The sequence below is a fragment of the Scatophagus argus genome, chromosome 20 (genome assembly GCF_020382885.2).
Source record: "Scatophagus argus isolate fScaArg1 chromosome 20, fScaArg1.pri, whole genome shotgun sequence".
Taxonomy (NCBI): domain Eukaryota; kingdom Metazoa; phylum Chordata; class Actinopteri; family Scatophagidae; genus Scatophagus; species Scatophagus argus.
In genome coordinates, this window is record NC_058512.1 from 12,488,050 (window position 1) to 12,512,300 (window position 24,251).

The 24,251-nt window shown below is 41.6% G+C and overlaps 1 protein-coding gene across 2 annotated transcripts; it reads left to right on the forward strand.

Annotated features, from left to right (window-relative positions):
• The first annotated feature begins 1,293 nt into the window (after positions 1–1,293).
• LOC124051848 (low-density lipoprotein receptor-related protein 1-like) lies at positions 1,294–23,294 on the forward strand. 2 transcript variants are annotated; one of them, XM_046375581.1, is made up of 43 exons: positions 1,294–1,446; positions 2,561–2,683; positions 2,912–3,160; positions 3,790–3,903; positions 4,047–4,166; positions 4,387–4,512; positions 4,694–4,897; positions 5,735–5,903; positions 6,110–6,278; positions 6,982–7,204; positions 7,585–7,704; positions 7,912–8,130; positions 8,488–8,796; positions 9,193–9,411; positions 9,569–9,715; positions 9,869–10,117; positions 10,218–10,448; positions 10,585–10,833; positions 11,267–11,461; positions 11,598–11,864; positions 12,141–12,356; positions 12,459–12,641; positions 12,841–12,963; positions 13,059–13,226; positions 13,657–13,872; positions 14,000–14,229; positions 14,435–14,564; positions 14,796–14,986; positions 15,184–15,370; positions 15,624–15,836; positions 15,979–16,162; positions 16,257–16,458; positions 16,551–16,715; positions 16,876–17,130; positions 17,305–17,532; positions 17,747–17,881; positions 17,980–18,181; positions 18,274–18,399; positions 19,138–19,245; positions 20,413–20,649; positions 22,087–22,408; positions 22,550–22,646; positions 23,036–23,294. In XM_046375581.1, exons 1-43 carry the CDS (start codon positions 1,389–1,391, stop codon positions 23,099–23,101), a joined length of 7,944 nt encoding a protein of 2,647 aa, XP_046231537.1. In that variant the 5' UTR covers positions 1,294–1,388; the 3' UTR covers positions 23,102–23,294. The 2 variants fall into 2 exon arrangements, with proteins under 2 accessions (XP_046231537.1, XP_046231538.1); XM_046375582.1 differs by having other exon boundaries at positions 11,294–11,461.
• The last annotated feature ends 957 nt before the right edge of the window (positions 23,295–24,251 follow it).

The following is a 24,251-nucleotide window of genomic DNA, read 5'->3' on the forward strand; positions in this document are numbered from 1 at the left end:
GAACATGCAAACTCCACATAGAAGGGCCCAGACCGGGATTCGAACCCTATGAATCGACAGTGCTAACCACTGCACCACCGTGCCGCCCTACATATTAGCATTAGTTGACAATTAGAATACATATTTCCTGAGGACTGTGGTGAATTCTGTGAACTTGTGCTTTGATTATAATTGCATTTCTTCTGGGATAATAACCTCACTGAATGTACAGTAGGGTAAACGCATATTTGCTCACAAATGCAAATGTGCAATAAGAAAATGGAGGCTTGAATAGCATGGCTTGCTACTAAGAGCTGGATCTAATTATTAATTTCTTTTTGTTTTTTCTCAAGGTCAGAAGGGGATGATCTCCTTCACCAGGGTGCACATCTCACCAAAGGACAAAGTCTGCGATTTTTGATGTCTTTCCTTCAGACAGACAGCTGTCACTCAAACCACAATGCACCAGCCCCTTCCGAACCCTCTCGCGAGACCCCGGTAATGCCAATCCGGGCAATGTATACGTCCTTGTTGTTTTATATCCAGACACTTCCTCCAGTCCACCCGGAAGAGCTGGAGGAAGTGTCTGGGGAGAGGGAAGTCTGGGCATCCCTGTTCAAGCTGCTGCCCCTGCGACCCGGTCCCGGATGAAGTGGAAGAAGATGGATGGATGGACATTTCCGAGGATCAGTGCCAGCTATTTTCTTTAACTTCTCTTTGAAATCACTTCTTGTGTCTGAATGGGATAAATAAAATTGCTGAATAAAATCTGCTCATTTGGTTTAACTAAAATGTACCATAAAGAATTATGTTTACCAAATGTTTTACATCATCCAGATGAACGTGGGCTTGTACTGGTATAAGCAATATTAAACAGAATTAAATGTATATTTGAAAATATGTTGCAAGCCATGTTTGAAATTATACTTAAAACTAAGGTTGTATTCATTACTTGACTGAGAAAAACATAGTGTAGCAAAATGTTTAACAGAAACAATAATGGTATAAATGCATTAAAGGATTAGCCATTTAACAATGCCCTTACACAAAGTCAAACTAAATAATATTTTCAGTAAGAGTAAATATATGTTTGGCTCAAGATACAACAATGTGCTCATATTTTATCCTGTTCCCTAAAAGTATATTCAAGAAAGAGCAAGACAATGCACGTACATAGGGAATATAAATGCACTATATATCTATATCTATTATATGTATTATAGATATCTGTCTATTCCATATCTCGGCGTTAAGTGTTTCACACCACAGGTTTTTGGTGTATTTCGTGTTCACTAGCAGAAGCTTAATGATCCGTCGGTGACCGCAGGCGCACCTGCGGCGTTGGACGCTGATAAAAGCAACTTCCTCTCAGGTGACGCTGTTTGTCCCGATGAGCCGCGGCGGCCGATATGGACTTAAGCCAGTTCATTTATTCGATTTTTCTGGCAAGTCAGATTATTTCCCGAGGTAAAATCGCTTTTATAACCTTTAATGAACTTGTGCAACTTCGATCCGAGTGTGTATATACCAAATAACGCGAGGAGCGTGCTGACGTTTTGAACGAGGCATTGTGGCCTTCGTTCCCGGACTCTGGGTCACATGTTATATTGGAATTTTACTGCACGTTAGTCAGATTTAACTAGATAAGCTTCAGTAAGCAAAACAACCACTTAAACTAACTACATACATAAACCCCAGGCATTTCAAAGGCAAGTTCAGCACCTGCAAACTTCTCCTTCTGTGCCTGCATGACCCGTGTGGGTAAAATCTATTTTGAAGTGAGTGAAAGGATGCGGTTGTGTTTTCGGCCTCATCCAGGCCAGATAAAAATAGACCCATGCTGTCTTGGTGTTTCAGCTAACTTCGACAATCATTTCACCACGTGCAAATGCATATCATAGCAGTGCTTCTGAGGCCCAGTGTGACCTTTTGTTTTGGCTTCTACAACTTTCACACATCCCTGCTCTGTCTCGTATTGCAATTCAATTCAATTTTATTTATATAGCACCTTATACAGTCAAAATTGTCTCTAGGTGCTTTACAGAAACCCAGAGCCTGAACCCCCGAGCTAGCAGACAGTGGCAAGGAAAAACTTTTTAACAGAAAGAAAACTTGAGCAGGACCCGGCTCACAAGGGAGAACTATCCTGCTGATAGTCTGCTGTGTGAAGGCGGGGAGGAAGAGGTAGACAGGACAGAGACGATGAGAGAGAGAGAGAAACATACATGCAGTAAACATCATATATTACAAAGGCAAACATGACAGGTTGTTATAATTGAAATTCCGAAACACTATGTATTGTATGTATTTGTTTTTTAGCTGATATGTTGTTGTTGTTTTCATACTTCAACAGCAGTTTGTTCGTTGATGTCGATGTGCATCAGATCCTTACAGCAGATAGAATTGCGGTGACAATTCACTCAATTCATGTCTGCAGAAACGCACTTCTTTGATCGTTCTACGCTTCCTTGAGTCTGGGAAATGGACTGCTACTCTTACGGGCAGTCTTTTAACTTGTTTTTTAAACCATCCTCTGTCTTTGCGCTTTGCCCTACTGTCTCTCTCTTTTTGTGTGTTGTAGGTCAGATTCTCGGATGCAATCAAGGCCAGTGGCAGTGTGACGATGGAAACTGTATCCCTGACGTCTGGATTTGTGATGGAGCTGGAGACTGTCTGGACGGGTCTGATGAAATGGATTGCACTGGTAGGTTAACTTCAGTCTCTCTGTAAAAGTAGTGTTCTTGACAGTAAGGGACCTTTAAGGGTTGTCATGGTTCCAATGTTTTGTTGTGGTGTTTCAAAAGTCAGTCACACAAAATTGTTTTATGGAGTGTTTATGTATGTAAAGAGGAAATGTTGGTGGGATGAAAGTGTAAATGAGGACAGTCCGTCTTCCCATTTTATGCACGATATCTGATTTTCTTCCCTGCAGTGCTCCCAGGCTCTTCTGAATGTCCACAGGGTCAGTTTCCCTGTGTGGACACTGTCGGCTGCGTCGAGGCATCGGCACGCTGCGATGGACAAATCCAGTGTCCCACCGGCTCAGATGAGGAGAACTGCACCGCTACTGGGGGCTGCCTGAAGTCTGACTGGACTTGTCGAAACCACATCTGTATCCCCAGAGAGCTGCGCTGCAACGGACTGAATGACTGCTTGGACAACTCTGACGAAGAGGACTGTGGTGAGGGAGATGGAATGTTTAATGCTGTGCCACAGGAAACTAAATGTCAGTCTGTTTGACTGCATTGCTCTATAGACAGAAGTTTAAAGGGTTACTTCACCCAAATTGCATATGGATGTATTTTATCATTTTTCTCCAGTTGCTTTTGTTGTAGCACGGCAGGTAATGTAGGCTTTATATTTTAAGTTCACCAGTTTTGTCTACAACAATAGATGTTTATCCTCTTCACTAACTGGCTTTGCCATATAGATTTAGGAGGGAAACAAATTGTTAATATCAACTTTCCTGAAAAAAAAAATTACAGGTGAGAAAGAAAATATTTTTGTAATCTAGGCCAATCAGTCTTTTTAGTTTAGGGTTTTAAACACAAAGCTGCTAACTTTGTCTTTTTCAGAGATAATGAAGTGCTTTTATTTGGGTTTTTCTGCCCAATTCTGAAGAAACTAAATTTTATTGTAGTTGTATTTAGCCGTATTTGAGATTACTAGGAAAAATCTGTCCAGACAGAGACAGAGCGAACATGGTGGTCTCATTACTCTCTAAACATATCAAACACAACTGTGTGCCCCCCTTAGACAGGGTAGGTATGAGAACCAGTTAAATCTTCCTGATGTTCTCTCCTCTTGCAGTTCAGTGTGGTGAGAATGGCATACGTTGTCCAGAGGGGACATGTCTGTCTGCTGAAGAGAGGTGTGATGGACAGGTACACTGCTCAGATGGCAGCGATGAGCCCATAACCTGCGGTGGGTTTGATGGAAACTGCTACTACAAACTACCAAACGCTTCGCCGCAACTGATATTGATCAATCTCTAAGCAATGCGATTCAGTGAAATGCTTCTGGCACATGTACTGCTGTGATGCTGAGCCATATTGCATGTCCTGCAGGTCGTATTTGCTCCATGAACAACGGTGGCTGTAGCCATGTGTGTGTCGATGAGGCCTGGGGAGCTCTGTGTTCCTGTCCTGATGGATATAAGCTCTCTCCCAATGGAGCAGTCTGCGAAGGTGTGTGTAGCATGACGCACTATTCACTTTCAGCCGCATTGAATAGTAACTTCCCTTTCCAGTTCCAACCTGGACCCCTTATCCCTCTCTTCTTCCAGCTAAGGGAAAAGATCAAAGAACATGTTGAGAGTGGAAGAAACTCAACTTTTCAGGTGTGGGGTCATCTGCTGTTGATGCACAGCTCATGCTTATGAAGCTAAAACACACTCTCTCTCCTCAGATTTGGATGAATGTGCTCCACCCTTTGCTCCCTGTATGCATCACTGCACTAACACGGTCGGATCCTACTATTGCCACTGCAGAGACGGATATAAACTGGATGGAAACTCCACATGTGTGGCTATAGGTAATCATAATCAGGCATGGTTAACAATTGAATAAGTTACATCACAAGTTTTTTACTTGAAATGTTGGTAATGTAAAGTAACAAATACTAAATGACATACACAAAGTTTGCAAAACCTATTGCAGTTTAAATATATGAGCACTAACTGCAGCCCTCTCTCTGAATCCATAACTGTGTCCAGGTGATACTATCAGATTGCTTACAGTGCAGAGGAAATCCATTGGGCTGTTGAGTGTGAAATCTCAACAGTTTGAAGTTATCCACACTCCAGTGTTTGACCCAGTGGCTTTGACCTTTGATTTTGCACGAGGCTGGTACTACTGGGCTGACAACCAGGGCAGCATTTACAGAAGTGATGGACAGCACAGCTCGACATTCTATACTGGTTAGTTGACCCAAGATGAGGTGTGTGTTTTTTTTTCAAAGATATTATGCAGTAGATAGTATAAAGTATTTACACTGTGTATGACAATGGTGACGAGTTTAACACACACATGAATATAGAAGACTCTGACAGATGGTTAAGTATTAGCAAGCAGACTGCAAGCCTTTTCTTTGGCTTGTGGTCCCTTAAAACAAATCACTTTCTACTGTTGATCACTGGTCCCCAGTTGCATTCATCTACCAGCTGTAAAAGGTTCAACCATGTTGTCTTTTTTTGTCTTTATTCTGTTTGTATAATTTGAACCTGAAACAGTTCTTCAGCTGGCTGCTTAATAACATTTCTGAGCCTTGGGACAAAACATTTGTGCTTCTTTCACACAAATATTCAGTCTTGTATTGATTAATGAACAGTCATTTTTGCAGTTCTGTTATTTGGATGTCACACTTGAGGATTTGTATGTTATATATATAGTGTTAATAAGTTTAAATCACATAGAGCTATAACATATTCGGGTCACTTCTCTACCTGCAGAAAGTGAGTGATCAAAAATTAATAGAGAAACATAAGATTAAACAAACACAAAATAAAAGTAATGAAATAATGTAATTAAATCCTTGTTAGACCTTCCTCTTGTTTCATCTCCAAGCTGACCTCATGGAAATTCACAGTACCTACTGCACTCAGTATTTCAGCTGTCGTCTCATGTTTTTTGCATATATTTTTTACACAAATATTAAAAACCTGAGACGGTGTGACCCATTACAGAATCCATTTGGTTCACATTCAAATTAAAAGTGCAGAAAAAAAGAGACCACAATTTCTGTGATGTTTTAACAGGGGAACCTGGAATCAAGGGTCTAGCCTGCGATTGGCTGAATGGAAACGTGTTTTGGACAAATCAGAAGACGGAATCAATCTACATGCAGACACCTGATGGGAAAAGTTACACTACAGTGCTGAGCAAAAACATCAGTCCATCAGAGCTGGTGCTTATACCTGTGGAGAGGTATGCCTGACTTTTATTCTGCCTGTCTGCTACACAGGAAATAATCCACTTTTTGTTATTCTCCATGAAAAAGAAATGAGCATTTATATATGGGAAAAGTGACAAAAATGTTGTCCTTGTATTTAGAAGAGCGGTTTAAATTTCAATGTATTTGCCATCATAAATGCACACTTGGAAAGTGATTATTTCAATTCTCTGGCTCCTAGCTTGATGTTCTGGATCAATGCCGGCCACGGGGACAGAGTGACGATAGAGAAGTCGTGGATGGACGGGTCGGAAAGAAGCTCTCTGACTGCGCTCACGGCTCAGTCCGCCCACAGTCTCACTGCTGACGTGGCAGCCAGGAGGCTCTACTGGATCAGCGACTTCAAGAAGGTGAGTTTAAGGAAAGAAACGCAGGCAGGAGAAGTGCGTCAAACACACTGGAGTATATGAGTTAGATGCATTAAGGTGTTGTGAATATACAGATTTATGCTAAATAATAAACGTTTTCTCAACAAATAATAACAGACATCAGTTTTTAGAGGTTAACCAAAACTCTCTGGAAGTTGAAAGCAAAAGCTCAATATGCAGAAGGTGCTAAGCTATCAAGGATGTCCAATTTGGCCGCTGTATAATTCTAGTTGGCCCAGATAATTCTCCAAATTTTAGTCTTGCTATAATAACCATATTCCAGTATTTTATATTCTTAATATGTTTAAATATTTAGATCTCTGCGAGGTATAAGAAAGCACATTTATTTTAGTATGACTTCTCCCTTTTTTTTCCCTGGCTGTGCAGAAATTTGTTTCTCGTCATGAACGTGATGATCATGTTGTGAAGTGATCTATACAGACAAGAGCATTAAACGGTACAATTAGTGAATAAAATGTGAAAAACAAATGAACACACTGCTGCCATCTCAACAGGGAGTTTAGCAGAATATAACAATCCATTCAACTGTTGGATAAGAAGAGGAAATATTACCATAACCTAAACACTGATAAAGTTGTTAAAGTTTGATTGTCAGTCTGGATGAATTTTGTAGTACGTTTGTTTGCTGTCCTTCATGCAATAAATGTGAACTTATTTCATGAAGTCTATAGAGACGGTGAAGATGGATGGGACTGGCCGTTTCTCCATCACAGGACTGTTCAACAGGAGACCAGCTCTAAGTCTGGCTGTGTTTGAAAGTTCTTTCTACTGGGTGGATGATAAAGGACTGTGGCAGGTTCCACAGAACCAACCAGACCAAAAGAAATTCATCTCGAAGGCCCCTCTGCCAATATTAGCTGTCTACCACAAGCTACAGCAGCCTCAAGGTACTCAGATGTAATGGTAGTGCAACATAACAGTATTTCTTCCTGACATTTTTATAGGTAGTTTAATGCATTTGAAGTATTTCCACTGATGTTTGAAGTTATAGTGCTGTTTATATGCAAAGTACCCAGTTTCATTCAGTTTTAATAGAATCTTAATTTACAATGCTAAAGTGTACTTTCTGCTTAAGGTTTATTGTGTTGGCCAGTGTAAAGACTATATTTCATCTGTTTTTAAAAACATAAACTGCAGATAACATATTTGAATACTACCACAAACATCTCACAGTGTAAGTACATCTTCTTTAGTCATCATGGTAGTTGATGACTAAACAGTTAATAATAGTAATCACATTTTCATATATCTTGTTGTCATCCATCAGGTTCTTCTGCATGTGCAAATACCCCATGTCACCTCTGCCAGCTGACTAAAGGCAACCCCCTCGGTTTCACCTGCACCTGTCCAAACTCCAAAGTACTGCTGCCTGATGGGACATGTGAATGTAAATGAAATTTCCCATTTCATAAAGTAACATCTATCTGAATTGCTTTTTTCTTATCAAAGGCCCAGACGACCAAAGGCAACTCTTATTTTTGCCTGTAAGAATAGTTGTCACACAGTTGTTTCTTGTCACTGAGTTAAGCAGATATTTTCTCTGGTTTTACAACTTGCTAAACATCGTTAATGAATCTACTTTTTCGTCCCACAGATCCAAGGTTTATATACGCTACCATTTCCACCATCAGCGTGTTGGAGTTTAGAGACAGTGAGTTCACTAAAATCCAGCTGTTCACCACTGATGAAGGCATCCTGTCATTTGATCTGGACTGGTACAGAAACTGGCTATACTGGGCTAACCAAACTGGCCATATCCAACGCACCAGTCTAACCCAGGTCAAGACTGAGGTCGTACCAACACCTTTGCCAGGTTAATGCTTTGAGTTTTCTTTGGTTTGTGCAGAAGGTGGGTTGCTGTCATGGTGGGACTGAGAAAACATTATTATTATGATTGTTGTTACTATAGTTGATTGACAGAACATTAAATAACTATTATTCAAATATATTTTGTTTAGGTCATCATTTTAGTTATTTATTGAACAAGAACAGCATACATTTGCAGCATACAATTAATGGAATAATAAATGAAATAATTGCTAATGAAAATAATTGTTTCAGCTCCACCTGTTCAGATGAGTAGAAACCCTGAACCAACTGGCTGTTTGGACCTGTCACAGCTGTCAGCACACTTTCAATCGACTCTCACTAATTTTTTCCCTTTATGTAGTTTGTCTGATAAAAGTAGACCAAAGAAGAGGGAGCCTTTATTGGGTGTCATGTGATCAAAACATCATTGGTACATCCATGGCTGACGGTCAATACCCACAGCATCTGTACCGTACAACAAAGGAGATTCGAGATCTGTACCTGGACTGGTTGAAGGGTGGTATCGTGTGGCTTGAGGAAGAGCGAATCCTCACCATGAGCATGATGGGAGGCAAAGCCAAAGAGCTGCTACAGCTAGCAGGAGGAGTCAGAGGGAGCATCGCATTCGACCTCAGGGCGAGCAGTCTCCTCTGGAACTCAAAATGGGCAGGTGTGTCACTTCTTTAGATCAGGGGGATACAAACTACGAAACAAGATTTCTGTATGTCTTTTAGAGAGATTAGAGATTAGTTTTAACTTCTCCAAGAACTAGGCAGTGTTCATTTCAAAGTCTGTTTTTGCATTATAGTGTGTGCACCTTCTACGTCTAATGAACTGGACTGCAGTTCATTTTTTTTTTCAGAAAGAAAACCTTAAGAATACTGGCAGATTTTAATCCTGTCTTTCTGCTGTTATTCTGCATTGATAAGAGATGTTAATGTGTTCTGAATCTTACTATCTTTGTAGTCAGTGTACTTTGGCGGTCCATATTCCCCAATACAGACCCCATGGTTTTTTGTCTTGTACCTTGTAAAACTTCTTAAATTTATTATTATTTTTTTTACAGGTTTGATAACAATGAGTTTGCTGCAGGCAAGAAGCCACCAAGCTGGAAGGAGATGGAACATTTCAGGCTCGATCATCGCTGCCTTCGAGCCCTATCTGTTATCCATGTCTGATGATGTCATGACTCTGTGGGACCGACGTGACGGGAACGCCATCCAGGATGTGTCAGTGAGAGGTCATGTGTTGAGTGTAGTCACTGCACTCGGTGACATTCATACAGGTCAGACCATGTCAGCCTGTTACAGAGGAAATAAATTCATTTATGCAGATACATGCTCTCAGGCTTATTTTAAATTCAGCATTATTGTACTTTTGCCTGAAATATTTCCTGACATGCCTCTTCATTTTCTCAATGCCATTATTATAATTTTCCATAGTGCCCAATACTCCAGTCTGCAGTGAACCCTATGTGCTGTGCCGACACACATCGGTCTGCCTCTCACAAGCCCAGCTGTGTGATGGGAAAAAGGACTGCCCTGGTGGAGATGATGAGGAGTCTTGTGTAAGCACATGTCCATCCGAAGGTAAGATCAATATCAGTATTTTATACATTTACTGTAGGGCAGTGTAGCTCTAAAATCACACGATTAATAAAAATATTCACCACTGATTGATAACTGTTTCCCAGCTTTATGAATTTGTTGTAATTTTTTTTCTTTGTAAACTTCCACTCTTAGACGATTTCAAGTGCAAGGACCTTAGGAGCTGCATCTCCAAGGATCTCATCTGTGACGGCCGCTCTCATTGTCACGACGGCTCAGATGAGGTCAACTGTCCAACCGTAGCTTCACCTGCAGCTCAGGCAAACATCCTGAAGTGTCGCGTGGGTTCTAAGCCTTGTGAAGACAGCACAGAGTGTGTTTTATACAGCCACGTGTGTGATGGGGAGGAAGATTGTCAGGATGGATCAGATGAACTGGGATGTGGTGAGCTTTCCTGAGCAATAATCTCACTATTTTGACAAATATCAGTTCAACTCTCCTCTTTGTTTTAACTTTACATTGTAATTACTCCTGTATCTTCAAGATGCCACAGAACAGACCATGACTCCAAAAAAACTAAATATGGATCCAAACGAAGTGCCACTTGCTACCAAACTTCCTGCTTCGACTGTGCCGGCCTGCAGCAGGCCCTCTGTGCTCTGTCCTCGTTCTTCTGTCCACATCTGCATTTCTCCGAGCCAGTTTTGCAACGGGCGAAAAGACTGTCCTGATGGCTTTGATGAACAGAACTGTGTGACAAGATGTTCCTCAAAAAGTAAGCCTTGAGTCTGAGGTTTGTGTGTTCTCCTAGTTATTCCCCTGTTCTCAAATGTTATTTTGAGAAGCGCTCGCAGCATATAATTTAAAAAGTTCCCTGAAACTTTAATTCATTTTCTTTAATTCCTGTCAAGATGACTTCCGCTGCAAAGACCGTAGGAGCTGCATCTCCAAGAGTCTGGTTTGTGACGGCCGCTCTCATTGTCAAGATGGGTCAGATGAAGTCAACTGCCCGAGTGTCGCTCCTCCTGCAGCTCGAACAATCGCCCTGAAGTGTCGTGTGGGTTCCAGACTGTGTCGAGATGGGACAGAATGTGTCCTCTTCAGTCATGTTTGTGATGGAGAGCGAGACTGCCGAGACGGATCAGACGAAGAAGAATGTGGTGAGTTTCTGTGGAAATGTCGCTTTTGCAAAGTGGCCTAAACGTGATAATGTTTTGTTAGCACAGTCTGCTGTGGTGAATGCAGCAGGTAAGTTTTCCGTTTTGTGCAACACTTAGCATTTTATTGTAGCAGTAAGTTATGTTATTTTCCTGACAATATTCTTTGGAATTTAAGATGTATTAAAGGAAATATTGTTGTTTTGTTTTTTTTTCATTTTGAAAGGTTAATATCAATTAAGCAGAAAGGCTATGAATCAAAGTTAGAAAATGGCAATGATACCAGTGGATACCATTTGTAATGGAGACTACTAGAATCCTTTGACCTTAGACTTATATTTATGGTGTCTGCTACTAATTTAATTATCAGAACAATGATGTTTAAACTTCAAGCTATTGTGTTATTTATCAGTGCTTTTTTTTTTTTATATAAAAGATGCTACAGAGATTGTCCCTACCACAGCTACAGAAAACTTACCTGTCGAACCCCTTACCGAGCCGTCCTGCACCAGTCCTTCAGTTCTGTGTCCGGGTTCATCTTTATGCATCAACCCATCTCAGTTTTGTGATGGAAAGAAAGACTGCTCTGATGGATCTGATGAGGACTGTGTGAAAAGATGCCCTGACAAGAGTGAGTAGTCAGACGATGGCCTGATGGTGACATTTTCACTCTGCTCTCAACCACACTGGAAATGTGAACCATTCTGTTTTTTGTTAACTTGTTGCTTTTGTATTATGTTTGAGATATTTGATATCCTCCTCCTCAGCTGATTTTCTCTGCAAGGACCGCAGGAGCTGCATCTCCAAGAGTCTGGTGTGCGATGGCCGCTCTCATTGCCTTGATGGCTCAGACGAGGTCAACTGTCCCAATGTAACTCGTCCTGCAGCTCAAACAAACTTCCCAAAGTGTCGTACGGGCTCAAAGCTGTGTAAAGATGGCACAGAGTGCGTTTTATACAGCCATGTATGTGATGGAGAGAATGACTGTATGGATGGATCGGATGAACAGGGATGCTCAGAAACCTGCAAACAAGGTTCACTGTTAAATCACTGTTAAACTCGACTATCAAAGCAAAGTTATTTTAACCCATTATGTAAACATTTATATTTTTTGATGTACACTGAGGGAAAAAAGTAATCTTGTCAAGTCAGCAATGTTTGATCACTGAACCAATCAATAAAATGAAAGAACACAAGAAATTAAAGTGGACCACATACACAAACTGAAAATTATACTGTAAATTAGTACTTTAAAGATTAGCTATAATGTTTCATTGATAAAATATTCCTGTATTTGTACTCCACCTCAGGTGAGTTTCAGTGCTCTCATGGGAAGATGTGCATCCCTAAGGCTCAGGTCTGTGATGGAAAGCCACAGTGTCGGGACCAGTCTGATGAACTTGACTGCGGGGAGCGAACCAAGAGCTGCGAGCATCAGTGCGCTGATGGCAATCGCTGCATCCCAAACAAATTCCTGTGCGATGGAGAGAAAGACTGCCTGGATGGCACAGATGAGGTTGGCTGTGGTAAGTCCTCAGATCCAGTTTGGCAATATTCATTTACTGCTGATAGACTAATGTGGCTGCATAATAACATTTGACTGTAACACTTGTTTTCTTCCTTTCCAGACCCTGTTATTGCCACAACATCAGAATCTCCTGTCCTCACTTCCACATCAGCTTGCATCACTCCGTCAGTTCTTTGTCCAGGTTCATCAAAGTGTATCTCTCAAAAGCAGCTGTGTGATGGACAGCAAGACTGTCCTGATGGGTTCGATGAAGAGAACTGCGTGGTCCAGTGCAAAAACCCAGGTGTGTCTGAGACACAAGGCAAAGGTGTCAGTGTTATATGCTAGCTAATGATAGCACACACTCACTGTGGAAAAGTTTCTAATGCTGTTCTAGTTTGAATACTTTTCCCAGTGAAGGAGTAGATATTTTTGCAATACCTCCATTAATATATTTACCCCTCTCTGCTCCTCAAACTAACACCTTTTGTTCTGCACATCAGATGACTTCTTGTGCAGCGACCGGAGGGCATGTGTCCCAAGAGTGCAAGTGTGCGACGGTCGTGCCCACTGTCCTGACGGCTCAGATGAGAAGCAGTGTCAATCAGCTGATCCTACCGGTCCCCGTGAGTCAATAATGAAAAATACAACACAACAACAGCAATGTGGTTCAGCAGTGTCTTCATATTGAATAGATGAATGCACAATTTTCTCTTTCAAGCCTCCCTCAATATGCTCGATGTCAGATCAGCCCCACTGAGGTGCCGCAACGGATTCAGGCCATGTAAAGATGGCCTGGAGTGTGTTATGCACAGCCACGTGTGTGACGGAGAGAGGGACTGCCAGGATGGATCAGACGAAGAAGAATGTGCCTCTCAGTGCAAAGCAGGTTTGTTTTGTACACAGAGTGATCAAGTAATGTCTCAGTTGACAATTTCAGTTGTATGGGAAGTGCCTACATAGTCAGTCAAAACTTAGAGGGAATTTTGTGTGTGAATCGTGTATTTGCATTATTGCCGAAGCATCACTCTGAACAAATTTTCTTTGGCTTTATAAGAACAAAAAGCTTTGGTCTCTATTGAAGTTTTCAGTTTCTCGGGTAGCTCTCAGGATATGTTGAAATGGATCATTAAATTTTCTTCCAGAGCAAACTTAGTCCAGAGCTAGGTTTGATCACATGCCAGAAAACCAGCTGTATCCAGCTGTAGAAAATGATTGAATTGTATAGTTTTTAGTGTTCGATCAGTCAGTGATGCATTTGGAAAATAAAAGCTCCTCATGGAGTGTATTATCTTTCGAGTCTTTTTCCTCTTTCCCAGCTGAGTTCCAGTGTGCTCATGGAAACAGATGCATCCCACCAGAGCAGGTGTGTGACGGGAAGAACGACTGTCAAGACCGATCTGATGAAATGGACTGTTCAGGTATGACTGAGGGATGCCATCGGCGCTGTGATAACAATACTCGCTGTATACCAGAGACCTTCCTGTGTGACGGCGAGAGAGACTGCGCCGATGGGTCAGATGAGGAAAAATGTGGTAGGTGATGCCAGTATTTACTTGCATACCAACTGAACCAACAGTCTTATTTTAAATGTTTGTAAGGTGATTATGAGATGTGTACAAACACTGGAGAGATTTTAAGTTTTTGTTTTCTTCTCCTCAGGTTTGGTGGCCTGTGCGACTAACCAGTATCGCTGTGCTAGTGGTCAGTGTGTGTCAGAAGGCCTGAGATGTGATGGATATGCAGACTGCAGTGATCACTCAGACGAGGTGGATTGCAAAAGACCCCCACGCTGCCCGGCACAGCTCCGATGCCCAAATAGCCATGAGTGCCTGCAGAGAGAGTGGCTCTGTGATGGCGAGGATGACTGCAAAGATGGGTCAGATGAGAAGGTAAAGATTGGAGTGAGTGTAAGAAAATCTGTATTGAGCAAAGGTTGAGGGAGATTTTTCTTGCATCATGAACATTTATCATTTTGTGATAATGCATACCGGAGCTTCAATCATCAAAAGGGAAAGATTTGTTTTTTGGTTGGGAAGGTTGGGGAATAGCTTGAAACTTGAAACTGGCTTGAAACTTGGTCTCATTTCTATGCAGAACTGTGTGTCACCACCGGCAAAGTGCAGGGAATATCAGTGGCAGTGTGGAGAAAGCAGTCAGTGCATCCCTCCATCCTGGAGGTGTGATGGGAGGAAGGACTGTCACAACGGCATAGATGAGGACAAATGTGAGCATGCTTTATCATGGTCTGTTGCTGTATTTCTGGTGCTGTTCATTGAGAGTTTCTTTTCCATTTCATTTTGTTTGATAGCGCTTCATGTAGCATAACTTCCTTTATTGTTTTATTTTTTTGGCTTATTTTTGAATGTTGAAAGAAACTATGTCTATGCAGAAATGCAGCCCAACACAGGAATGTAATCACCAAAATGTCAAAATGAATCTGCATTTACTTTCACAGGCACTCAGAGAAAATGCCCCTTTCATCTTTACCAGTGTGGCAGTGGTGAGTGTTTGGACCCCAGTCTGGTGTGTAACGGCTTTACCAACTGTGCCGACAGTTCAGATGAGGGCGCAGGATGTGTTCAACGCAACTGCTCCAGCCCATCAGCTCCTCAGTGTGACCGCTGTGTCAGCACCCCAAATGGCCCGGTTAGTATGGAACATATACACTTATGTGTATGTGTCCCTGCCTATTCAGAGCTGTTTTGGTTGTACAAAATGGAGCCACACAGTACGTCTGATCAGTGTATCTTAACATTTTTGACGCTATGCACATTTGAATGAGCAGCTCATCATTACTTGGTTTGAAAATGCCTGGGGGGTTTTTTTCCCCCCAATTTTTGCAGAGGTGCTACTGTGCTGCAGGTTTCAAAGTGCACCCCAGTACAGCATCCTGTGTGGACGTTGATGAGTGCAATGCAGTGCTTCATGCTGCATGTAAACACATCTGCCTGAACACTATTGGCTCCTACATCTGCCATTGTCACCCTGGTTTCTACCTAGAGCCTGACAACAAAAGCTGCAAGACAAAAGGTACTGTCTGTCTCTTCTTGAGTTCTACATGTCATTCGCATGCAATGCTTTTTAGAATCAGACTGCAAAGATCTTAGTTGTCGGAGCACTTTTCAGTGTTCAGAAATTTCACCAAGAGGCTCCTGTGCTTAATTGCAACATTGTCTGTATAGCTTTACACAACAAGTGTGCAGTATGACATACTACCAATATCAAGCAAGTTCCTGAGGAAAACTGAATTAAATGGACTTACAGGTCATCTTTGTATCTCCAGACGAACCTTTGCTTCTGGCGTCTGTGCAGTCTGAGCTGTTACTACTAGGAGTCCACAGTGGCACCTTGCGTCTTTTGTCTTCTGCCAGTCGCCCAGTCTTCTCACTGGATTATCACTGGACTCAGCATAGAGTTTACTGGCTAAGCCCTGACTACCAGAGCATCCGCTGGGCTGACATGAAAAACTCAAACAACAAAGGGACACTTATCAAAGGTATGGTCTCAGGAACTCTACAGTTGTTTGTTGAGTTGATGTCTGTGTGGTTTACTAAATTAACAAGATCTGAAAAAAAAAGATGACAAAGATGATAAACTATGACCCTGATTACTACCATTCAAAGGAAATCTTGTTACAGGGGTGAAGTCGGATTTCATCGCTGTGGACTGGGTTGGTAAGAACCTGTACTGGGTGGATGGACTAGTGGGCCAGATTCTGGCTGTGAAGCTCAGCAGTACCACACTGAGATCTCAGGACTACACTGTGGTCCTGGGTGAAGATCTAGAGCAGCCGAGCTCATTGGTCTTGCTTCCGCATAGAGGGTAAGAGTCTCAAACTGAAAAATCGTGTGTACTCCTGAAGTCAGTCCCGAATCTTGTATCATTATATTGTGTATTGCCTAATCAATATTTTCAGGTTGATGCTTTGGTCTGAGATTGGCAGCACCCCTCAAATTGAACGTTCTTGGATGGATGGTTCGAAAAGGAAGGTGGTGGTGAGTCGAGACTTGAGCTGGCCAGTCAGTCTGGCCTATGACCTTCTGGACAACAGGGTGTATTGGGCTGATGAGAAACTGCGCTGCATCGGCTCGGCTTCTCTGGATGGAGATAACGTCAAGGTAAACGCTATCAGTCTATGAAAAGACCCACAATGTTTTAGCATCATTTAAGGAAAACTTCATCATGCAGACTGTTCCCCTTCTCCCAATAGATCCTCCAGTTAGTCGAAACACCGAATCCTTTCTCTGTGGCGGTCTTCAATGACAGAGTCTTCTGGTCTGACACAAAAAGAAGAACAATCCGCTCTGCTGACAAGAACACTGGCAAAGATCAAAAAGTTCTTCTCAAGAGACCAGGGCAACCATTTGGACTAAAAGTGATTCTTTGTCTTCTTAGCTTAATTAATTTAACATTTTCATTTTCATTGAATTCATGAATATCTAAGAACTCACACTTAAATGAGTAGCATTTGGAAAGAGACTACAGTGTTAAATCACAGCTATGGGCCCTGAATTGCATATTTCCTCTCTCCTCAGCTGATGCATGCCCTCTCCCAACCCATCATATCCAACCCTTGTGACCAGCTACACTGCTCCCACCTCTGCCTCCTGGTCCCGGCGGTGAGAGCCAGGTCTGGAACACCAGGGTTGCAGGGAGCTCCAGCAGTGAGTGAGCCTATGGCAGTTTGTCGATGCCCAAAGGGGATGCTACTTTCTAAGGACAAGATCACCTGCTCTCTGCCCATGGAGTCAACTTTCATCCTGCTTTTGTCTCGTATGACAGTCTACCAGGTGAATGGACACATTGTGGTGGCAGGACCAGAGAACCTGTTGGCCTTTATTCCTAAACATTTAAAAAAAAAAGTGAAATCTTTTGTAGCTGATTAATTAATATACTTTCTTGCTTTACTTCTCCTGCTCACTCTTGCTTATTTCCTCCTTATCTGACCCTCCCATCACTCGTAGATTTACTTGCACTCCATGCATCGTGATGGCGTTGCTCTGAAAAAAATGCCCCCCAGCAGAGTTTTAACCCTTCCTGGGGTAACTGAGGCTGCAGGACTGGATGTGTCCATCAAGGAACTTTCTCTGTATGTAGCTGATTCACAAAAAGGATCTGTGGATGTGTTGAAACTGAACAGCTCTAAGTCGAGACAGGAACTGAAACCCTCTGGACAGATCTTAAAGCTGAGGGTAAGCGCAATCATCTTTTCAGGGAAAATTCCCAAGCAGAACATAAATAAAATGCTTTATTATCTTTTGAAGAGTAAGTCTTTGACTTCAGGTAAGTAAGAGAGGCAATTGAAAAGGCAGAACTTAATAATCTGTCACTGTTAAGCATCTCAGACAAGATAATTTTCCGGTGGTTCTGAGTGACACTTACTCACCGTCACCCTGATCCTCCCAGGATGGCTCAGTCACGGCTCTGGCAGTGGACTGGGTGACTTCCAACCTCTACTGGAGCAGCACAGAGAGGCCTGATCTCCAAGTGACCTCCCGCCATAACGGCTACACCACCTCTCTTCTGCAGGGGTCACTGAAGGTGAAGGAGGATTGGCTTAACTGTTCACATTTGTTTTTTTCTGATCATTTGTCTCCTTTTACGCTGACATTTGCATGATCCTTCAATGTCCATTTCAGGGCACCACATCCATTGCACTGCATCCTGTCTCGGGACGACTTTGCTACACAGCAATCGTTGTAGCAGGTGGGAAGAGTCAGACAGAAGTGAGCTGCGCTTGGATGGACGGCCGTAACAAAGTAGTGCTGTGGAGGAAGTCGAGCATCCCCACCTCACTGGTCTTTTCCAATCAAGGATCTGTGATCTACTGGGCTGACACAGGTGAAGAGTGGAAAACCTCATGTACTTGATGCTTTTTGCTGGCTTGCCTCTGCCTGCCTGCGTGTACCTGTCTGATTACTCCTTTGCTCCAGGTGAGGGTGTAATCAGCTCTATTGGAGTAGATGGGTCAGGATATAAACAGTACAAAACAGGGCCAGGTCTCCTCATCTCCTTCACGCGTACCAATAACATCCTCCTCTGGGTCACCCTGGACAAAGGTAAGGATGGAAGTACTCTCTTTTGAAGATTCAGACTGCCACAGTTGTTTGGGGAAAGTCTTAGGCTAGATTCAGACAAAGCCAGTTGTTGCAGGGATTAGCACAGGATTGTGTGGGAGGACACAAGTGGCACCTTGCTTGGGTTTACAGCTCTAGTTTGGGATCAACAACTGTTTTAGAGAGGCTTCCTCCATCCGCAATAAGTTTGCAGGGTGTTTCTTTTCCCCTGCCGATGCAGCTTCCTGCCACTTAAAATGCAAGGACTCGTGTTTAAGCTGTAATGCTGATTTATTCTGAATGTGGCCTCAGGAGTTAGTGTATTTTTTTTCTATTCCACTCCAATAATCTGTTCAGTCCTGCTTGTGTAATTTATTTTCTCATTAGCCCTGCCTGTCACCTTCGTTTCATTTGTCTTTCTCACCTTCAGGCAGCAGATGGCATCACAGACTAATGTATCAATGAATAATTCAGTCAACATCCTTGCAGCAATCTGCACTGGCAGACCTGTTAAAAGATCCACTTGTATTTGCTGGCACTGTTTCTCTTCTCTATCCGGCCCATTATTGTTTCTTTCAAATCTTAATATTTACTATGACGAATGAAGACAGTGTTTCCTAATCAAACCTCTTCCCTGTTGCTCCTAGTTTCTGTACTGTAGAAACTTCAGTAGTTGTTGAGTTTTTTTTGTGTGTGTGTGTGTGTTATCTGTGTGTGTGTATTTGATTCCAAACTGTGTAGATGTGACCAAACTGTGGTTCAGTGATGGTCTCCAACCTAACCAGCTGTGGTTTGAGACAAAGACCACCCTGATGGAAGTCAGAGCCTACAGTGTAGACAGTCAGTCAGGTAGGTATCTAATCTGTCTTTAACACAGCAGCTTGAGTTAAAAACAGTTGACTTTATCAGTTGTAAGGCTGCACTCTGCAACTGGGAGGCATGTAGTTAGTAGTAGTTAGTCAGGAAAACAGATTTTGGGGCAGTAAAGCTGTACTGTAAGCTATCACTGTATACTGAGATCGAGGTGTAACACCAGTGATGAAGCACTAGATGGCAGTTGAGACTTGACAGGATATGGAAAATTCCAGAAGGCCCTGTGAATGCAAAGAGTGTGAATAATGAGACAGAGCGGGTGTCAGGAGCAGGTAGCACTGTGACATAAATAAAGCATTGAGACCTCAAGAACTGAATAAATAACATGAAGCAAAACAAAACCCCTCAAATCACAATGTCCCAAAACACATTAAAGGCAGCGTGACGCTGGCTTTAAAAAGTTGTGTAACATCCAGTTTTGTAGGTCGTTTGGAGTGAAGTCGTACTTGTACTAAATGATTGGTACAGTTGGTTACAATTTGTTTAAAGGGGTTTTTTTTGTTTTGTTTTTTTAATATGCTGTGCATAATAGCACAGAGCATCATGGACTGCTGAACAAGCAGGCCAAGGCTAGCCCTGTCTACAAAATAACGAACCAGTTTTGAACTTCTCCAGAGATGTTGTTCCATCATTCCAGGGATCACCACATGCATGTAATACATTAAAGTTTCATCCAGCTGACTTAGCAGGAGCTGTTTGGAGTCAGTTTCACAACCACTTGAACCTGTAGTCACAGCATGCATTGCATGGAGATTATATTGGATAACATTGTGAAAGTGGGTGGAATCCTTTTTACCTAATGCTACATAATGTGTTAATTCCTGTCTGGGTTTGTGATGCTAATCAGCAGGCTTGTAGCACCACCGTCAGCTTCATTTGTAAAATGAAAGTATGTCCAATCAGTTTGATACTCACAAATTGGGAATTACACTGTCTGCACATTTATATTTCTATATTTCTACATCAACTTTGCCTTCTGTTTCTGAATGCAGAGAGCAGAAAAAAAAAATTAAAATTAAACCCAAATTTATGCATATTTTATTTGCTCATGCTTTAATTGTGAAAAGCTGTCAGTTTAATTTCTTCTCAGAAACGATTAAGGATTTGTGTTGTTGCTAATCCTCTTTTGCCCATTTCCTCCAGGGACTAATAGCTGCTCCAACAACAACGGAGGATGTTTCCAACTGTGCTTGGCGTATCCCGGAGGTCGGACGTGTAAATGCGGCCACGGCTTCTCCTATGTCAATGCCACTTCCTGTGCTGTGCCCCTTGACTGTCCGTTTGGGCAAGAGTCTTGCTTTGATGGAAGCAAGTGTATTGACAGCAGCGGGTTCTGTGACGGACATGTGGACTGTCCAGACCGGTCAGATGAGCAGGACTGTGAGTTTGGAGAGCAAACTGAAAAGGGCTTCTTTTAAATCATTTCAGATTTATTGTGACCTGAATTAAAGAATCAGAAATTTACAGGTCTGAAGTAACAGGTTCATTGGTACAGAGCAACACCACACAGGTCTTTAATCTTATTTCCTCTTGAAATTTATCTTTCATTAGCCAACTCATTAAAGGAACTATAACTGGGATAGATGAGATAATATGATCCCATTTGAATCAGTCTTATAGCTACAGCATTTCCAGCACTGTCCAAAATAGTGCATAAATTGAAGATTGCTAATATTGGTTATTATACATTGTATGCAGGGATGCACATCATTGGATTTCTGCCAATTTCCCGCTATTACACATGTGTGTACTTTTTTTTTCCCCTCCACTGAACTGAGTGAACTGGTTGCACAGCAAACATTTGGTCATGTTTGAGCAGGAAGTTCACAGGTGGATTGACTGCTGCATTTGACTTAGAGGAGGTGCTGCTGTTTTGCGTGCTGGTTCACTGTTATTGTTACATTTAGTGGAACTAAGCTGTTCTTGTTAACGCCACCTGTTTTCTTCCTGTTGTGCAGAGAGCATTAAATATTTCCCGTAGTGGAATGTTATTAAACTTTGTAGTTACAAAGTTTAATAACATTCACTGTCAAAATAAGAAGACTGCTTAGTCAGTGGTTTGTTTCTTGCACAAAATGAGGGCATCATCTTATCAGCCTGACATATCAGAAATGTTTATTTTGAGCAATTGGCACATATTTCATGTGAAGGTATCCCTAACTATACTGTAAAGGTTAAAGGAGAGGACAAAGGTGCAAGTTGGAGGGGAAAAGAGCTCTCAATGGATGCTTAATTTCATACTGGGCCACTGAATTTAGAACCGTGCAATATATGGGAAGAAACAAATGTTAATATAAAGAACTTACATCTTCTGAATGGCAACAAACTTATAATAAGTCATGGATGCTTAAAATACTTGAGATACATTTTACTTTTTTAAGAAAAGCATTTTTCTTGGCTATGAGATAAGATTAAAGGAACAGTACGCTTATTTTCTATCATGCTGAGGTTTAGATTAGAACCTTGAGACCACTCATATCTGTATGGCAGATATGAAGCTAATGATTGGTAGTCTGTTAGCTTAGCAGAGCAAAAAGATTGGAAACTGGGAACGCAGCTAGTCTGGCTTTGACCATAGTAGCAAAACCTCACACCACCTCTAACACCATGTTATATCTTATTTGTTTAATCAGTACAAAAATCAGAGTGGTTTTACGGGATGTTACATCCTGAATTATTTCCAGGATGAGGTGTGTGTGTGGGGCAATAATTTAAGTGCACTGTAGGAAAATGTTTATCAAAGTTGATTTAAAAAAGTTAAGAGCATTATATTTTGATTAGTAATAGTGTAATCACTAACTCTGACTTTGTCTTCAGGTCCAAACACAAACTCTGCCACCTTCGGGGCCAAAGCCGGTGATGTTCGCCCTCCCCAGTTTACGTCCCCGAGTCACCCCAATTCCCAGAAGAACTCTGTTGTTTCAGTTAAAAAACACCCCACTTCCTGTGAGCTCCTAAATTGCCACGGTCACGGCAGCTGCATCACAGAAGCCAAAGTCACTCGCTGCCAGTGTATGGCTGGTTACAAAGGAGAGTTCTGTGAAGATACAGAGACTGGAAGAAACCACGTGGCTGTGATCTTGGGTGTCTTCTGTCTCATTGCAGGATTGATGGCTGCTGCTTTTATTTTTGCTAAAAGGTACTGAGCATGAGGAAATGACCAAAGGCATTTAATGCTTTGAAACCCTGTGAGAACAGACTAAACATCAGTCTACCTAACATTATTCCATGAACTATTTAGTAAATTAAAACATGTTTTTTATGAATCTGGTTTCAACAGGAGAGCCTGGGCATCCATCAGAAGCAGATCCATGGAGAAAGAAACTCTGATGGCCAATATGGGCTTGCCTTTTGAACACTGCGATTCAGACTCTGAGGTATAATGATAGGCAACTCTTGATTTGACTGTGAAAGCTCATTATTGATCCTGGGAGTATAGTTTTACAAATGAATGAATTTCATTTTTTAATTTACTTGGACTGGTGAAGTTCTTGTGTCTCAAGTAGTTATTTGAAAAACAGAAAAGATTAATAGGATATAATTTTTACTAATGACAGCAGGTCAGTTACATTTAAGTTATAACCTTGAATAAACATTCTGGAGTAATAAGTTTTATGAGCTTAATTGTTATTTCTCATGTTTCAGGCCATTGTTTCTTTTAATTTTTTTTAAATTGTGTACATTTCTAACATATGTTATGCCTTCATTAGATAGATTTCAGATTTATAAATTGAGGAAACTGATGTATGGTCTTTGTTCTCCCCAGGAGCTCGATTCCCCAGTAGACATGAAGAACCCACCACTAGAGTTACAGTCACTGCAGCTCAAATAAAGTTCTGAAATAAGGCATCCAGTGAACACCTGGTGGCTGATTACTGTGGGATCTTGTACTATATTTGCAGTGTTGGTTTCATAACAAACCTGAAGGCTGCAGATACCACGAGGGTGTGTTTTTGTGTTGCTGAATTTAACTTTGGTGTAATAAGATGAAAAAAGAAATAAACCAAAACCATGAACTTGTGCAACCATGACTTTTTTTTCTAACTCTTACATTAGTAAGTAACCATAATAATGCTCTTTTCGGCAAACAATCTTAATTTTGACATTTGATTTACACATGTAGATTTTAAGAGGGTATGTTTTACCAGCATTACGTGATGCTTAAAATTCAGTTTATCCAGGTGACTGCTCAGTTTAACACATCCAGTGATAATGTAAGGCCATTTTCCCAGACTTAAAGTCAGACAGATTTGTCACCGTGTTTAATCTCTTTATGTCTGACTTTGTCTCTGTTGGGAGCTTCTGATTGTTTTCTTCCGCCTTTTATATTTGTGTGTTTATTGTGTATCTTGCTAATGCTTCTGTGCTGACAATGGTTCACCCTTGTCAAAACTGCTTGTCCGCTAATGCCTGTGTTGTCTCCACCTGTAGTAGTTTAGCTCAGCTGATAGACAACTGAACATACAGCGGCTCTTCTCAAAATCACAATGATGGTTTACATCATCCAAAGCTCAGAGTTTAATACTTTGTCCTTGTTAGCCTTGAATAAATGTTTTCACCTATCATATCCTACACCACAGATTAGCCTGACATCACAGAAGTGCTCCTTTCAGTTTGTGTTCCAGCTTACCATGTTAGTCTGTAGCTGTTTTGTAATCAGATACCAGTTTTGATATAATGCTTCCGTGTGACATTTTGATTCAACAGAAAAAGATTGCTTTGTTTGCTTCCACCTGACAGTCAAGCTCGATTCAGATGGTCAGGACATTTTTTTTTTTTTATATGTGTGTGTTAATTGTACAGCAGAAGTCATGCAAGCTTCTCTAGACTCCGCCTCACAGCAGAGCCTGAGAAAACAAACATGGGCCGTATCGTTGCATATCATCATATTACGCTGCTTTAGCTTTGAGCAAACTCACAGTCTGTTGACTCAGACTCTCATGAAAAGTCTGAGAGTACAATAATATGTAATACAGTATAAG